A 19,404-nucleotide genomic window follows, 5' to 3' on the forward strand; every position below is an offset into this window, starting at 1 on the left:
TAGGAAAAGAGGGCAATCTAAACTGCGTATTACATCAAAAACATTTCAACCCTTAAGACTTCTGAGTATTCAGAGAGCACTATGATTTGTTTACATACATGTTGCACTAGCTAAAAACCCATAAACTAAGTCTGACTTTTATTTTAAATACCTTAATCAATAGTCTTTTTCAGACACCTATGTTGGTCATACATAAATTGTGAATTTTAAAGAGTTCAGACATGCAAAGGACAGAAAATTATAGGTTTGTGGACATATCAAATCATACAGGGACTTGATATTAATTATAAAAGGGTCTCTGACAGGAAACATCGACTGTCCTTTTTTAACCTATGCTCCCCAGAGCATATTTTCCCTATGTATTCTTTTCTTCTTGCTAGCAAAATCTTTACTTCTCAAAACTACATGTTTTTCCACAACTCTGAGAGGAACAGTCCCATCAAAGAAAAACAACACAATTAACTTGCTTAAAAACATAATGCTAGAGAACTTGATACAGGCATAAATCTTGGTTTATCAGTGGAAAGGCAAAGAGCCTTGAAAAGATTATATCAACAGATGTCCTTTTAAAAATGTAAAAGAAGGCTCTGGAACGAGTGGTAAGGTACTATCTCAGCGTAGAAAACCTATGCAAAAGCTTCTCCATCAGAGTCAGGCTTTGAGTGCATACCCTATTCTTGTGGCAGAGGGAATGTTATATGCCAATAAAATCTCTGAATATTCTGCCCACAAAATTTTCCATCTCTCTATCCGGGATGGAATTACAACAAAGACTATGGCTTCAGCATGGATGGATTAGAGCACCCCAGAAAAGGGTGAAGGACAGCTCCACTTTCTATGCCATTCCACAGAAAATCACCCAGTCCTCTTTTGGAAGACATATTTTCAAGTATATGAACACATCCCAGAAATAGAAACAAGTTAAAAATCTGAACTTCTGCAAACCAGAACTTTTCTTTAAAAGTTTATGTTTACAAAGGGCTTTGATGTGTTTCCCATTTGACTTAAATGAATCTTAAGACTGAAACGAAATTACAAAAATGTCAACACAGAGACTTACTCCGTCTTTTTCCAACATCTCCTTTGGAAGTTGCTGCTTCATTTAGAAGAACCATCCCCATGGTGATAGCAGCATCTGCAGTAGTTGTCAAGGAAGCCGTAGAAATAGATGAGTAAAATCTATTAATTTTTCTGGGTCTGAACACAATGCTCCAAAATGGTTAAATTACAAATGCACACAAAGGTAAATACAATGAATTATCTTTATATAACATAAAATCACCATTTGGATAAGCACATATGCCTTAATTTTTAAAATTTATAAACTGAAACTTCGATTTGCGAGATACTGAGAGGCTAAATCTAACGGCTCTTAAATTCCAGGATTTTCACAGAACATATAAACTATAAGGACTCTCAAAACTGGTTACAACATTTCACATTATACATAAAGATATGCACTGCTTACAGACATGGTGACACATTTCATTTTCATAGTGTGTGTGTGTGTACATAGCTTTTTTCTAAATGCGTTTTTTCATCGGTTTTGTTTAGTTGAAATCTTTATGAAGGTCAGGTATGTCACTGGAAAATCTGGGGGTATACAATTAAAAGTCTTACCAACGCAAACAAGCATATTTTAATAAAATAATTTAATGAATCTAGCAGAACCCTGAGCTAGTCAGCTAACTGATACTTTTAAGAATGAGATCACAAAATTACTTTTGTATTTTATACCTGCTTGCAATAGGATGGCTGTATTCATGTTAGGCTGAATAATGCTAGAATTAAGAGAATGATGGGAAATTTTCATCTTCATAAAAAATTCTTTGCCATGTTTTATAATATTTTTGACACTGTCTACTCTTAAGATTTAGAACTCAATTCTGAAAATATATTATGTGTTTTGCCCAAAGATTCACAGATTAAAAATTGAAGAGAAAAATAAAAATTCTAGGCCAGAACTCTACAATTTGCTTAATTTCATTATGATTCCCTTGTATTCATTTCTACTGCTATTTGTATATAAACAGCATCAGTAAATCTCCTGTGCAGGATGATACCACTAACAAAAGCTCAAAGGATAACATTGGGCAATGTCTATACGATCAAGTGGAGGAGGTCAGAGAAAATTTTGCAGAGAACATTACCTCTCTGAGTCATGTTTTTAGACCCAAATGACTGAAATTCTGATTAATAAATTGTAATGTTCATATTCAAGTCTGTCTTCGTGACCATATTATCCAACTTCTGAATAATAATACATGCCTGGCTTCTCTCGTGAGGCATTTATGCTTCCATGACCTCTATATACAAATGTTTTTCAAATTATTTGTTTTACCATTGGAACCCTTTCTGGAAAAAAAATCATGAACAACCTATATTTGGAAGCCTAATGTATACAAGAGAAAAAGCCCCTGCCACCCTGCACAATGTCAACCCTCACCACCATACACATACGTACCATATACTAGCACTAAACTTTTAGAGATTTGTGCTATACAGCTTAAAAAACACTGAAATTTTTATGAAATTCCTGGGTTTCAATCTTGCAGCAGTGGCCTGAAAAGAATATTGTTAAGAGAATGACTGTTTGGTATTACCAGTATGATAGTCTATAGGCTGTAAATTAGATTCATCATTCTTAATGTGTTTTGGACCGTCTCTACTTGTATACATTACCGCAAATCCATAAACACTGGACATTGATAATAACAAATTTAATTAAAAACTTGTTTCACTAAAACGGTTCATGTGTAGATTTCTACTGCTTAAAACTCAGTTTTCTGGAGCAGACAGATGTGACTGATTTGGATCCTTAACAAGGAGTTACTAAAAGTTTCCCCTTTAATAATTTTTTCTGCAGTACCTTTTATATTCATGTAAAATTTTTATCTACACGTTTAAATATACATATTTAATCTGCTGACAATTCAAACAGAATTGCAGGTTATTTTACTATGACTTTTTTATTTTTATTTTTTTGAGAGAGTTTCACTTTGTAGCCCAGGCTGCAGAGCAGTGGTATGATCTTGACTCACTGCAACCTCTGCCTACTGGGTTAAAGCGATTCTCATCGCTCAGTGTCCTAAGTGACTGGAATTACAGGAGCACACCACCATACCCAGACAATTTCTGTATTTTAGTAGAGATGGGGTTGCAGCATGTTGGCCAGGCTGGTCTTGAACTCCTGGTCTCAAGTGATCTGCCAGCCTTGGTCTCCCAAAGCGCTGGGATTACAGTTGTGAGCCACCACGCCCGGCTACTATGACACTTAAATATTCCAAACATAAATGGCATTTAAGATGAAATTTTGTAGATATTAAAAGTAAAACATATATTCATTTAATGATTCCATCTGCTGAGCAGCTTCTTCAGTTCCATTAATGAATCATGGGAGAAATGGCAGTATTTCTATTAACTGGGGAAAATAAAGCTTACAAAATAAAATGTATGACAGTTTTAATAGTAGTAAAGCCATATTTTAATATGTTCTTAGGGTCAAATTTTATACACAAGTGCACATGTACACAAATATATATATATATCTGTTTGTAAAACACAAAGACTTTTGTGTTTAAGAAAACAAAATTGTTATTAGAAAAGCGAAAAGTGTATTTTATTGGGCACTACATTTGGTCACCAAAGTATAACATATCCCTATAAATGTATCTTCATATCATTTTTACTACTCTCCTTCTGTATTGCTACAATGTTGAAAACTATGAGTAACCTGCTTCTCATTTCAACTGCTTAAATTCAAACAATGTAGTAACAGAAAATTATGTAAATAATTTTTGTAAGAGTATATCATATTTTATTGCTTTATCTTACGATAACATTTGTTTCCAAATGCTTGCTACTAGAAATATTCCTGCAAATAATATATTTTTACAGGTTTCCTAGAGTATATGTGCAATATTTTCTCTATGGTTTATAACCAGAAGTGGAATTTTTGAGAGGTTCAGTAAGTGTATTTTCAAAGTTGTTAGGTACAATCATACTGTTCTCTCAAATGAGCAATGTAAGTTTCCATTTTTCTTAATTTCACTAACAGAATACTGCCAAATTATTTTTATCAAACTGGTAAGGAAAAAAATTGTATCAATAGCTCCCCACTTGGTTCTAAGCATCTTTTGATATGTTAATTCTGCTTTATTTGGTTTAATCTTCAGTACACTACCCCCTTTTCTTCCCCCTTGTTCCAAAAGCACAGTTGCTTAATTTTATCAGCTTTGAAACATTTTTTTTTTTTTTGGTAGATACGAATTGCCTGAAGTACTGTATACCGACTCTCCTACTTTATAGTTTGTGTTTTAAATTGTTTTGTCATATAGAAAGCTCTAATTTTAATGTGGCCAAATTTATTCATCTTTCCCATTGAGTTTTAGTGGTTGTTTCTTAAACCCTCCTTCTAGGTCTTAAAAAGGTTCTCTGGCATTTTAATACCTTCAAAGCAATTTGAGTAATAAGGAAATCTGTGAACTTGTTATTCCCACTGCCTGAAGTACTTTTTCCTGGGGTGCTCATGTAATTTACTCCCTCACTTCTACTAGGTCTCTTTTCAAATGCAATCTTGTCAGAGAAGCCTACTCTCATCTTTATTCTGATTTTTTTTTTTCTATAACATGGTTTTTTTAAAGAAATTGCAGATCGTATACATTTTTTAATTTACTTATTGTCTTTCTTCTGGCACTACAATTTTAGCTCCAAAAGGGCAAGAAGTTTGTTTTGTTCACAATCTTACTCAGTCCCAACAACTCTTTGATGTACATATTATCACCTGTTTACAAATAAGGAAACTGAAGCCCAGAGAAGTTTAAACAACTAGCTCAAAGTCACAAAACTACAGAATGAAAGATGCAAAATAAAAAAGCACAAAAGTAATGAAGTAAGATATTAGGCTTAGATAAAAATGATAACCAAGTGTTGGGCAAAGAACATAATTGGTAGCCCGATTTCAGCATGAAATATCTTTATGCTAAGCATAAAAATCTTTTTTTAGAAAGTATAGAACATTCAAATATCTTTTACTTCTCCATAAACATATTCCAGTTTTTACAAATAAGTTTGCAAATCACTCACAAAATTGCCATATCAAACATGTCTATCTGGATTGTGATTTTACCTTTACATCACTTACGTTTCTGCTTTAAATCACATTGTTATAATTTACTATTTTTGTTGGGAGCAAATGCAGTAACAGTGTAGCATTTTTCAAATTATATGATTTAAAAAATATGCAAACTCCCAATTATAAGGCAGAAAGAGAATAGAAAACCCAAGTCTAACAAAAGTTTTAAGGTTTCAGCATGTCAAAAACCTCAGCAAATCATCAATTATCATGAATTGCATGTGCCAGAAGTATGCCATGAACTCCACTCCTCTAAAGCTATTCCCAAATAAGGAAGAATATAAAATACTAAAAAAGTTTTACATACATACAAAAATCTAATTTAGAATACTTTTATATAGTGAAAAATTAAAATGTAAATGTCCAACTATAACATATGGGACATTTTTGTGATAGGTTAAGTAGCCATATAAAATGAAGTTGACAAAAATTCTTAATAACAAAAACAAGATATATTAATTTCCTGACCATACCAAATGAAAAGATGTATACGTATGTATAAAAGTATGTACAAAACCTCAACTCCTTTAAAATAAATGCAGAGAAATGACTGCAGGGAATAAAAGGTAAAAACAGTAACTGGGCTGGGTGTGGTGGCTCATGCCGGTAATCTCAACATTTTGGGAGGCTGAGATGAGGGGATCATGAGGTCAGGAGTTCAAGGCCAGCCTGGCCAAGATGCTGCAATCCTGTCTCTACTAAAAATACAAAAATTAGCCAGGCATGGCAGCATGCACATGTAATCTCAGCTACTTGGGAGGCTGAGACAGAAGAATCACTTGAACCCTGGAGGGGGAGGTTGCAGTGAGCTGAGATCACACCACTGCACTCCAGCCTGAAAGAATGAGCAAGACTCCAACTCAAAAACAAAACAAAACAAAAAAGTAACTGTTCATGAGTGGGTTAATAAAACTGTGAACTTTTGTTTTCTTTATTGACCACAGCCTACAGAGCAGAAATTGGCTAAGTTTTTCAGTAAAGGGTTACAAAGTAAATATTTTCAGCTATGCGAGTCATATGGTGTCTGTTGCTATTACTCAGCTCTGTTGTCGTCGTACAAAAGTAGTCACAGAAATACATAAATGAATAGGTTTCTCCCTGATCCAATAAAACTTTATTTCCAAAAACAGCAGACAGGTTGGATTGGGCCTGCACTGGTCCTAGTTTGCCAACCCCTGCTATAAAGGTTCTAAGGTGGTATCATAAAACTGTGTACTGTTATGTCTGACTGGAATTTAGCTTCATTCTTACTTGAATTTCTTTTTTAATGCAAGCATTTAGTGAATATTTCTGCACACAACCTTAAAGTAGGAATTTTAAAACAAAGAAATTAATAGACCTTGGTTATATACATCCTCAAGGTAAAATGTTTTTGTTAGAAATCAGCAGGATCAGTAAATAAGTATGATCTCTTCCTCAGAATGTTTCTTGCAAAAGTAAGTTTTCTAAGCTTTAACAAGAAATGAGTAGTGAGCCTTTTTAAAATCTGATGGCTGTAATTAAGACATGTGAATTACACTAAAATGGCTTTAAGCTAGCTAACCGTCCCTATTATTAAAAGATAGATTTTTTTTTAAACTAAAGACCTTTAAGAGTTGAGAATCATTTAGCTTAAATTTCATTGTATTAAATAAAACATTTCTGACTGAAAAAGGACTATATGATACTTATTTGAGGAAAATCACATTTGTAACATAAAAATCTTAATTTTTATACAGAGGAAGACACTAGATGATCATCTCTCAGTGTTCTTATGTGGCATTTCTTTCATTAGGTGGAAGGCTGAATGAATGATTAATGAAAGACCCTACAAATCTAAGAAGATTCTACTTCTGACCAAAAAGATTCTTTTTGGTCATTAAATTGATGGGTGTAGCCATCTAGCTGTGCCTTATTGAAGTGTCCCAACATTAAAAAACAGATGGACCTCTATCCTTTATCCTATCCTACACACATACTTTGACCTAGTTTATGTGTTACTTTGCACATTTTTATTAATATCATAGCAATATGTATTTCAGCTACTTTGCATGCTCCAGTTTCTTTGCTGATCCTGTTGATCATTTTCCTACTGCTTAGAAAGTCAAAATACTGACATGATCCCACATATAAAAGCTGCTATTTGTGTAATTTACATAAAATACCCAGAGGCACTAAGCATTCTACGGAAATAGTAACAAATATATTTATATTACATTATAATCCCTTCTCAAGTGCACATGATAAGTTTACCTTTGCTCCTAGGAGTAAAATCAAGATGTTTTCAATTTTAAGATAAACAGATGTTGAAAAAAATGTTAGCATGTTATAGAAGACTTAAATGAATCTAAATCTAAACTTTTCATCTTGCATTCATTATTAATTTTTTTCTATTGTATGTTTCTCCTTGGATATAACACATTAAAATAAATGTTTGCTCTCTATAACAGACTAGAAACAAATGCAGAATAAAATCATATTCTTTCACAATGAGAAAAAAGTTTTGCTCATAGAAAAAGCAATATGATCTTTATTAAAAAAAATTTTTAAAGTGCTAATATAACCTTTACTTTTATACAAATAATTTTACTTCCAACTAATATTTATTTCATGTCATTTTCTTGAGATTCCCTAACTAAAAAAACGTGGAGAATTAAGAGACAGTGCAATGTCAGAGATTATAGTTGATAGTAAATCTCATTCTAGAACTCCCGTGTTCTGTATCCACTGGCACCCAGGGATCATATCTTGGTGAATTCAGTGGAAACACTGCTCTATTACCAAAGGAAACAAATTTGATCTGGTTGAAGTTTTAAATAAATTTTTAAATGGCATTTATTCTGCCCTCATGAACTACCTACTGGTAGAAAAAAAGGCAGATTAGTTAGGATAGTAAAATTATATTTTTCTGCAAACATTTCTCTAAATGTATAATGGAGGGTGCTTTATTTAAAAAAAAATCACTACTTGTAATTACATGTCTGTTTTATTGTGCCATATTTATAAGTGTATTTAGTAAGAAAAGCAGATTTCAGGTTATCCCTTTAAAATCATATATGAGGTTTTGAATTTTAGAAACATTCTATAATCAACATATCTTACCTTGATTTTATCATTTGATCACTACAGTTCAAATTTTCTACTCTGGGAAATTACATAAACAGTTTAAACATAATTTCATATATTATTTCAAATACATATTATTCATATATATACTAATTCTTCCAATTAGAGTTTCAAAAAGTGGATATTTGCATGCGATGATATTCCAGTTCAGATCCATGTGCCTCGAGCCTGAGTCTTACTGAATTTTGGACATTTGAAAACCTTTTTAAGAACATAATTGTAACTGGACAATTATTTACACAATAATTTGTTGTGTGTCTTCCTCTCCCTTTAGACTGTAAATGCTGCACCATCAGACATATTGTCAGGTTTGGTGACTTTAGTACCTAAGCAAATAGCACATAACCTTGCATGTATGTGTGTATTTATATTTACGAATCTCTCACGTTTGTTTTTATACTGATAGAGGATGTGGTGTTCTGTACAAACATATGATAGAATAACTAAAGAATTATCAACATATCCACTATATCTTTATTAAAATGACCTTTTCAGATTTATATAACAAATATACACAATATATAATTCGGTGAGAATATTACTGGCTATTCACCACAGAGATTTTGATTTATTGGGAAAACATTACTAAGTGGAAAAACAATGGGTTAATAGTTTCAAGCTCTTGACTCTTCAACTGATTGGCTTTATGATCTTAAGCAATTTAAGCAAACTAATCCCTTTCTCATCAACCAATTATGAGGTCTAATCAATCGTAGAAACTTTTTTAAGCTAAACATTCCTCTCCAAACTTTGTTTTCCTCCATATTTCTATCCCACAACCCACAAGAGAACTTCTGAATCATCTCTGATTCCTGTTCTTGAACCTTACTTGTGATATTTATCATCGATTTTGAGTCTTCTTCCTCTCAAATAGCAGCTGAATCACTCATCCATTACCTGACTTAGGTTCATCCTAGAGAATGAACCATTACCAGTGACTCCTGCTTCCTTTGCTCTCTCTTCTCTATCCTATCCTTAATATTGTTCCTGGAGCAAACCTCCATTGGCTTTCTGTTGCCTAAACAGTCATGAGATACACATGCCACTACTTCCCTTTCCACAGACAAATTTATCAGGAAGACATTAGGGGCTGAATCTCAAAACACTTCAGAAAGAATCCATAAGTTACCCAATGCCAAATATGTAAAACTGACGTATCAACTGTACTGCATCTACTACCTGTAGGTAAAATTCAAATTTCTTAGGAAGGTTTTCATTATCCAGCCTAACCAAACTTTCACCAGTCTTCTCACGATTTGTATTCCAGCCTTAATGAATTTCCTGTCTTCCTGCAATAAAGAGTACTATCTCTCATTTTATGATTGTGTATCTGTTGTATCTTCTACTGACATAACCTCCTCACTCATTTCTCTGTCTCTGAAACTCCTTTTTAGACTTCAAAATCCATTTGAAAAGTCAGTTCCACTTCTCTAGATAGGGAGTTAGCTCCTCTCTTGCTATTTCCTTTGCATATATTGGTCTCACTGTATTGTAAGTATTTTTCTGTCATCCCACCTTTCTGTAAACAGCAAATACCTCGTTCACATTTGCATTAGGTGTTCAAAACATTAAAAAAGGAAAAATAAATGAAATAAAAGTAAAATTTTAAACATGCAAGAATATAAAGCCCTTTGTAGGTTATTGTTGGATGGTTCACATATATTCTGTATTAAAATACTATTTCTGACTGTTTCATATAGTTTTCTCTCAAAGACTATTAAGGATTATTCTTTTTTTTTCTTAAATAAGGTACCAAAAATGTAACACTACTGATAAGGAGACAATTTTATTCTTAGTAAATAAAAATCTATAATCCATGATACAATATGAGTCCACCTGTTTTCTCTTAGGTTTTTTTCCAACAAAACTTTGTATATAGCAACTGCATCTAACAATCTAAATTACTAAATTAGGATGTGACATCCAAAAGATAGAAATGTTCTCCCTACAGATACAAGTAATAATCTGGTATTTGTAATTTTTTGCATAAAGAAAAAAATACACACAAAAATTACAAAGAAAATGTGGACTGTTCACAAAGTAGTAGTAGCCTGTTAAATGAAACTAGAATCAGAAATTACGGAAAAATAACTTCAATTTTTTTTTTTTTTTTTGAGAGTGTCTCACTCACTCTGTTGCCCAGATTGGGGTGTAGTGTGTGATCACAGCTCACTGTAGCCTTGACCTCCCAGGGTCAAGTGATTGTCCTGCATCAGCCTCCCAAGTAGCTAGAACCAGAGGTGTATGCCATCACTCACATCTGGCTACTTTTAAAATTTTTTGTAGAGACAGGGTTCTCCCTACTGTTGCCCAGGCTCGTCTCAAACTCCTGGGTTCAAGTGATCCTCCTGCCTCAGCTTGCAAAAGTGCTGGGATACAGGCATGAACCTCTCTGCCTGGACTTCTTTTGAAGTTCTACTGATAATATTAATGAGTCCACCATTTTAAAAGAATTTTTCTCTTTCTTTGTAACAGATATGTCTAAAATAAAAACACAGGAGAAACAAGCAACAAATAATGACTACTGGCATAAAAAGATTAGGAATTTTTAATTCTTTTATGTATCACTGCTAAGATCTATATGAAAAAAATCACACTTCTTGTAAAATTTCTTTGAATCCTAAATCTCGGCTTGATGTCAATGAAACCTTGGAGAATTCCTGCCATACAATAAAATGATGATCTTAACACAGCTTTTCATCCTTATGCTCGGTATTCCTGATGTGTTTCAATAAACTCATCACTTTAGATAAAGTATACTGCTAAAAGTATAATGCTACACCAGGGATTGAAACAAGTTAGGAAAAAAACCAAGAGTTAAAAACTTATCTTAGCGAATGCTTTAGGTTTCTATCCATTTGCTTTAATGTTAACATATTTTGCTTCCTGAATATCTTTAATAAGTTGAGAGTAAATACAACTTTACTCTTGTTAATACGGAGTAGATATGCCTATAAACATTCACAAATACTTCATTTTCTCACCAAAGACCCCTCTCATATGCAGAAAGCATTAATCTTTTACCATATTAAAGCTGGAGGGCAAAAACTGATTTGTGGAAAAATATAACAAAATTTGAGAATGTTTACTAAAATACAGGTATTTCCAATTCCAATCTATGAGACAAACTAGAGCAAGGGAAGTACTTCTCACAGTAGTTTCTTAATTTTGAAATCACAAAGCATACATGCAACTAAATAAATGTAAGCAAGAAATGGGCTGCGGATATGCCCAATCTCATGTATGTATCCAAGTATGTGTAATCAAGGGTAGAAGAAATAAAAATGTTGAGAAATGGAAGAAGACAGTCAATGTTGTTCAATGAGTTTCAGAAAGGTATTTTTTAGTTGTCCTGCTATATAAATGAGATTTATAATCTTTTTCTTTTCAACTTCATTTCCTTCATTTTCATGAAACTTTGAAAAACACTGCCTTTCTATTTTAAGTTTTACAATTTAATGTGTGTAAAAAATTAACTTTAGAAAAATTAAGTATTTTCAATGTTAACAGTTCAAGTTTTAGAATTCTGATAAATTTCATTAGGAGATTTTTTTTCATGGTCATCTACACCTTTGTCAAAAACTAGGTGTATTAGTTCTCAGACTGCTAATAAAGACATACATGACCCTGGGTAATTTATAAGGGAAAAAAAGGTTTAATGGACTCACAGTTCCACATTGCTGGGGAGGCCTCACAATCATGGCAGAAGGCAAAAGGCACAATTTACAGGGCAGCAGGCAAGAGAGAGCATGTGCAGAGGAATGCCCTTTTATAATACCATCAGATCTCGTGAGACTTACTATCATGAGAACAGCATAGGAAGAACCCACACCCATAATTCAATTACCCCCACTAGGTCTCTCCCATGACACTTGGGGATTATTACAATTCGAGCTGAGATTTGGGTGGGGACACAGAGCCAAACCGTATCACTAAGGAATCATCCAATATATATGTATTTATGCATGTTACCTGTGGCCACCAAACTCCTGAAGAAGAAAGAAGGGAAATACAGAGAGGAATAAACCAACTAGCCTTTTGTGATTACTGGATGCTTAATGTGTGCTATCTCATTTTCCTCAAAAAGAAATGTCATGTGGTTAGTATTGCTAATACTGATTTTACAAAACAGGAAGTCTTTGAGCTTCTTGGGAATTCCAAGTGCTTTAAACATTTCTCATCCCTTTTCCCTACCATACAGTAATCAGTATACACCACCACTTGATGCAGTGCTTAAAACACAGTAAGCAAATAAAACAGGATGCCTAAATAAACCGAAGTTCTCTTTGCTGGCAGATTTTTTAAAAAGCACTGTTATGACACAACAAAGTAATAAAATCCAAAACTTCAATGTTGTTAAAGATATAGTATTTTTCATCTAGATTGGAAAGAATAGCCATGACTAACATTCATTCATCAAATATGTCACAGACCATAATCAAGTATTGTACATAAAACTTATGTACTTGCATAATCAATAGACCATGAGAAAGAAAACTGAATTCTAATTCTAGCTCAAGTGGGCTTCCCTAACATAGGCTCTAGTTTTCCTATATATAAAATGAAGTTTGGCCTAGAGGAATTTTAAGATACTTAAAGGTCTACAGCTTTGGTTATATACTGTACTGGAGAATTTGGTTTAGACTCCTTCATTTGCATATGAATCTTAGTAACCAGGATACTAATCAAATTTTATAAAGATTACTAGAGGCACACTTTGAATTCTTATGACTCACTATGTTCAAGCACCACTATGAACTTAAATTTCAAACATTTTCATAAGACTCACACAAACATCTATATTTGCCCAAAATAGTGCGTCCAAACTAATTTTATCTCATTCTAAGAACATTCAGATTAGATGCTTGAACCTTACCTTTTTCTTATCCTGTTACATTCTTGATCCTTCTAACTTCAAATCATAAATTATATTGTATAATCTGATTCACAAAACTTATTCTGATTTAGTCTGTTATGTTCCAAAAACGCATGTTGAACCACCCTAAATCTCCTCCTTCTGACATATCATTACTTACAGGGACCAATATGATGATAATCCCTTTATTAAGTTGCTATTAATACCATAAGGCACTTTTTCTTCCCATTAAGATGCTGTAGGGGAAATATTATATAACTTTCACAAAAAAATCTAGTCAGAGATCATCAATGTAGAGTAAAACTAAGACTCTGAAATTCAACAGTAAAAAAGTAAATTATGATCTGTTAATGATACTTAATAGCAACAAATTATACTGTAATAGGAAATAATTAGCATAAAAGTAAAAAATAGTCATATAGTACAGCTTAAAATTTAATGTCTTTTAAAAGTCTTGATATTTACTGCCAGGAACAAATGTCAATTTAATAACATGTAGCTTTGTCTTGCCCTTTTCAATTCATCAGTATTTTAAAAAGGATACTCAGTACCAGAATAATGTGTGACTCTGCCACAAACTGAGCCTGGCTGCTTCCATGAATGTAGCTCTATTAAGAAAGACAAAAAACAAAAAAAAAACAAAAATTACAATTTGAGAAAGCCACATAATTGTTTTCAAGTTTTATGTCATGAAGATAAACAATGGAAAAATCTAATTAGATTTCTACTACTTCAATTTTTATTACTTTCTACTAATTAAGTCCCTATTAACAATTATTTTAAATAATTAGTTAAATGCAAATAGATGGCAATGTTGGTTGATGATACTGTAAACTGTAGGCAGCAACTTAGTTATCAAAAATAAATTTAAGTTGTTAAAGGATTTATCACAAACATTCACACATAAAATATAATGATCCCTATAGAGTTATTGCAAAACTACAATTAAAAGCATAACATATAAATTAGAACAAAACATTTTTATGATTTTTCATCCTTTAAAATAAGTTAGAAATGATCAAATATCTAATCCCTACTTTCTACATTATCAAAGTTTTTAAAATAAGGAGTCAGCTTTCTAAATGTACCCATTTCACTACAGCATTTAAATTTTTTCAAAACATAATTTTTAAAATTGTTTTTACCCTATTAAGTATATGGTTCATACCAGCTGATTATAGAAAATCTAACATAAATCTCCATTTAGATTATTTTGCTTCTAAATTGATTCCCATGACTATTTCTGCTGTTAATCTCTCTTATGAATATCGGTTGCTATGCAATCGTTTTAAATAAATGTCCTTGCCTTGGTTTTCTGTTTATAAAAAAAATACTGGAGAAAAGAATCTAACACCTTATTAAATCAGTGCCTCAACTTTTACATCATTTATGATGCATAACTGTATCATACAATTCAGATAGTTTTCTCAAGGTATCTTTTTTTTTTCTTCCATCTTGTTCAGAGGGTACATGTGCAAATTTGTTACATGGGTAAATTGCATGTTGCTAAGGTTTGGTGTACAAATGATTTTGTCACCCAGGTAGTGTGAGCAAAGTACCTGACAGGTAGTTCTCCAATCCTCACTTTCATCCCACCCTCCATCCTCAAGTAAGCCCCAGGGTCTACTGTTCTCCTCACTGTCTATGTGTACTCAATGTTTAGCTCCCACTTACAAGTGAGAAGATGGGGTATTTGGTTTTCTGTTACTGCATTAATCAGCTTAGCATCATGCCCTCCAGCTGCACCCATGTTGCTACAAAGGACATGATTTCATTTTTATGGCTGTGTAGTAATCCATGATGAATATGTACCACATTTTCTTTATCCAGTCCACTGTTGATTAACAATCACATAAAGTAGTTATTACCTGTCATCTTCCAAATGAGGAAACTGAGACAGAAATTTAACTAACTTGTTCAAGATTGTATAACTAGTAATTTGTGAAGTTTGGACTGAAACCTAGGAATGTTCATATAGGTATGCATGCCCTTTCCACCATATAAAAACAACTTAGCAAAACACAGGAGGAACCTCAAGTAAAACTGTAAAAACTTTACTTGGCAATCAGAAAATTAAATGTTAACAATTAAAGTAATAAAAATCAACATTATGTAACTAACATATCCGAATTTAATAGTACAGGAATAATATGCCCAAATTTACATAACAACTGCAAGATAGTTTGTCTCCAAGAGAATCACAAATTTAGAGAATAACTTCAGACATCTTCTAGGTAAGTGGTTTATAACCTTTTCTGTTTGCTTTCAGTAACAGAATCCTCTCTGATCAATCTTTTCTCAAGGTCATCAATGGAATTCCCCATTACCAAATTCTATGGTCATATCTCAATTTATTGGATTTAACCTGCCTGAAAAATCAGCTGCATCTGACCACTCTCTTTTTGTAATGTTTGCTTCACTTGACTTGCAGGATCCCAATCTTGAGGATGATCCTACCTCATTAGGTCTTCCCCCTCAGAATGGAGGAGGCCGTTTCCTTACTACCTTCTAGACTCTGGAGCATGTCAGCGCTCCACAGGCTTAGGCCTATTCCCTCTACTCAGCCTTCCCAGGCGTTCTCATCCAATCTCATGGCTTTAATATCATGTCTGTATCTAGTCTGATATATGGGAAATCTAAAAACGGCTAAAATGAAACCCCTGATATGCCTCCATTTCTATCCCAGAATCTGCTTCTCTCCCATTCTCCCCTAACTCAGGAGAAGGTAATTAAATTTTTCCAGTTGTTTACGCAAAAATCCTCGAATTACCTTTGTGTCTCTGCCCTTAATTTTCTTTCGCCCTTTTCCTTGCCTTTATTCTCTCCTTCCTCCCTCCCTCCCTCTCCACAAAGCCAATCATTCAGAAAATCTGTTGGCTCTACTTTCAAAATTCATTCCAAATTCAACTGCTTTTCACCATTCCCAGGAAGAACTAGCAAAGGAACCTAAAAAATAAGGTCCAAAGATTTCTGGTCCAAGCAGTCATCATCTCTTGCCTAGACTACTGCAATAGCCTCCCTTTATTCTCTGCACCTCTACCCTAGAGCTGGTTTGTCATTTAGATAAGTACTGTCAAAACTATCCCATCATTACCTTGCTCAGAACCCTTCGATGCTTTCTCAAATGTGTGAAAAACACTGTATCATGCAATGCCTTTTGTGTTTCCAGGCACAGTAACAAGAAACCTACATACTTCATTTTTAAAATACAGCTAAGTTAAAAAAAAAATCACACTTTGTCCTTAGAGACTTATTTCATGAAACTGATCTGTAACACTTGTACCATATTTCTTGTATATATAAGGCAGGAAAGAGGAAAGGCTTTGGACACAGTCCTGAATTTGCCACCTACTAGCTATATTATTCTAAACAAAGTACTTAAACTCATTTAACTTTAAAATAGGATTAGGAGGATATTCCTCAAGATATTTTCCTAAAAATCAAATAAGACAGTATGATACACAATAGTGTAATGATCAAAAGTAATCAAACATAAATCATTTTATAGTCTCCACTTCAACAAACTTTGTATCTTGTTCAACAAAAGGCTGAGAAGCTGTTTTTATCTTCTAAACAAATAGCATTCAGGAATTCTTTCTTTTTTATAAATGAATTTAGTGTGTTGAACTGATATTTTAAAAGATAATATTCACGAATGTATACTAACATTTGACTTTTGTACATCTTTTTTTTTTTTTTTTTCACATTTTATGAGATCCATAAGCTACATAGAGCTTTAAAAAACCTAAAGGGATCTAAAGATCTAAGTATAAAAGAAAGGATATATTTTTTTTTTCCTTCAAAATCACATCAAGACCAGATACTGTAAGAGCCTTCAGGATTTAATAAGCTTGAATTTGTTTGCAATTTTTAATTGATCAATTAGTATGTATCAGGCACCAACTCAAGCAACAGAAATCCAGCAGTTATAGGAAAAAATATCTATGTTCTCAAGGAGCTTACATACACAAACTACATGAACACATTTTGTCTACTAATGTGAAACAAAGAGATTATTAGCACACATCAAAAGCTGTTAAGAGTAAGCACAAGAATAAGAATGAATAAGTATTGCAGAGATCTTAAGCACTGACCTTAGATAGTTAGCTTTCAATTATGGGGCCCTTAAAGCAATAACCTAATTCACTTAAGGTCTGTAATTTTAAGCTGGTCTTAAAAATTTTTATGTAACAGAAGCATACACTTTCAAAATCCTTTGAAAAAGGGAATATTGAGTAATGAATTCCCTTAAAGCTAAATCATGATGTTCATTTATTTTCCTGATTTTTAACTAATTCTCATGAGTGAGGGAAATATCAGCAACTCAGGATAATTTATTCCAAAATATGTATTTAACTTGTATTTATAAAAGCATTGAATTTTCGGATCAGATGAATAGTCAAGAAAAAAATGTGTGCAGTCTTAAGGATACAAATCAATTCTTTCACAGGAAATGTTTTGACATGCCATTAATATAAGTGTTTTTTAACTTGTCCATTGAATATTTCTTTTTTTGAGGCAGAGTTTCACTCTTGTTGCCCAAGCTGGATAGCAGTGGCCATGATCTCTGCGTATTAAAACCTCCATCTCGCAGGTTCAAGCCATTCTCCTGCCTCAGCCTCCTGAGTGGCTGGGATTACACGTGTGCATCACCATATCCAGCTAATTTTTGTATTCTTAGTATTGATGGGGTTTCCACTTATTAGCCAGGTTGATCTCAAACTCCTCACCTTAGGTGATGCTCACTTTGGCCTCCCAAATTACTGGGATTACAGGCGTGAGCCACCACACCCAGCCCCACTAAGTATTTCATAGAACATATGTGAACCAACATAAAATAAAAAGAATGGTTCATAAAAATAAGTTCATAAGACATTTACCATGACCCGTGACTTACTTAAAGCCCAATTTTATGTAGAAGAAATAGTAGATGAAGTTTGCATATCATAATATGAAAAAATAATATATATGAATGATACTATATTCTTAATTTCAAGTAACATGCTTGAAAAATATTTTGTTTGATATAGTAGTTCTATAACTCTTATGTAGCAATATCAAGAATGAATGAAAATAAAATGGAAACAAAGCTAAATATACTATATATCAGCATGTGAAATAAACCTGATTCCACTTAAGTTATTCCTAAATTCTTGGGAAGATGACACCAGTCAGTATGTTCTGCTTTTTCAATGTTATTTTAAAATTGTGCTAGTAGTAAATACTCCTTAAAGAGTCCTTTTAAACACTTGCTGTTCTGAAAATAAGAATGGCTAGAGTGTACCAACAGGTTGTTACTTGAGAAGGTAGCTGTGGTAACAAAAACAAACAGAACCTAGAAGTCAGTTTCCAGTGCTAATAATGGCCATTCAATTTTAAAAAAATAGGTGTTACTTCATCATTTAGTAATTTGGGCCTCAGTTGCCTTATCTGCAAATTGGAAATTGACTGCATAAAGGTAACAGTGTAGTATTATAAGTTTATAAAATGGATTTTAGTCAAATTCCCTTAAGTAATTTCTCTATCCTAGGTTTGCCACAACTGAGACCTCGAACAAATTACTCTAAACTTCAGATTGTTAAGCTCTTTGATAGAAATAATAAAATGTGAGAAGTCAATTGATAATACATGTAAAATAGCCTAATGCCTGAAACACACTAGTAAGTCAACAAATGTAATCTATCATCGTCATCATTAATCATCTAAGATTCAAACAAGATTCCAAATTTTAATGTCTTAAGTCATGTGACTCATAGACAGTAAAATTAATGTCACTGGTTATGCCCACTGTTAATTCAGTCATAGTAAACTATATCTGAGTTAAATTCTCTTGCCAGTAAGTTGTTTTTGGAAAGTTATGCAAGTCCCTTCTATACCAACCTGATATTATCAGCCTTGAGAGCAAAAGATATCAACAACCAGCCTGTTTGATTAACCCTAACAAAGACTACGTTAGTTAAATGAGCTTTGGATCAAAACCAAATTCTAAAGTAAGAAGAGTGCAAAAAAGTTGTTCAGTAATACAAATATGCCAGAAAATAGCCATTTTGAAGACAATAAAACATAGGGTTCAAATTAATTATTCCTCTTTTATTCACTGTTAAAGCAGTGCTGGCATTTCTTTGCTTCAGCATATAATCCTTAGTCAAAAAAAAAAGATAAAATAGAAAAGCTTAAATCAATCCCAAGACATTTTTGAATTTTGATCAATTTTTAAACTGTAACATTTTTAAAAGGACCAATTATAACATTAAGTAAATGGCAAATGAAACTAAGATCTGACAGTGTT

At 32.9% G+C, this 19,404-nt stretch overlaps 1 protein-coding gene across 1 annotated transcript in view; it reads right to left on the reverse strand.

Moving 5' to 3' along the window:
* Positions 1–1,026: 1,026 nt before the first annotated feature.
* Positions 1,027–19,404, reverse strand: part of TUSC3 (tumor suppressor candidate 3) — a 191,968-nt gene continuing 173,590 nt past the window's right edge. The window contains exons 7-8 of the mRNA XM_017535448.2: positions 13,660–13,723; positions 1,027–1,135 (exon numbers count right to left, since the gene is read on the reverse strand). Coding sequence (XP_017390937.1) covers positions 1,044–1,135; positions 13,660–13,723 — 156 coding nt within the window. The 3' untranslated portion in view covers positions 1,027–1,043. The remainder of the gene's footprint in view (positions 1,136–13,659; positions 13,724–19,404) is intronic.

The sequence above is a fragment of the Cebus imitator genome, unplaced genomic scaffold (genome assembly GCF_001604975.1).
Source record: "Cebus imitator isolate Cc_AM_T3 unplaced genomic scaffold, Cebus_imitator-1.0 Scaffold5, whole genome shotgun sequence".
Classification (NCBI taxonomy): Eukaryota; Metazoa; Chordata; class Mammalia; order Primates; family Cebidae; genus Cebus; species Cebus imitator.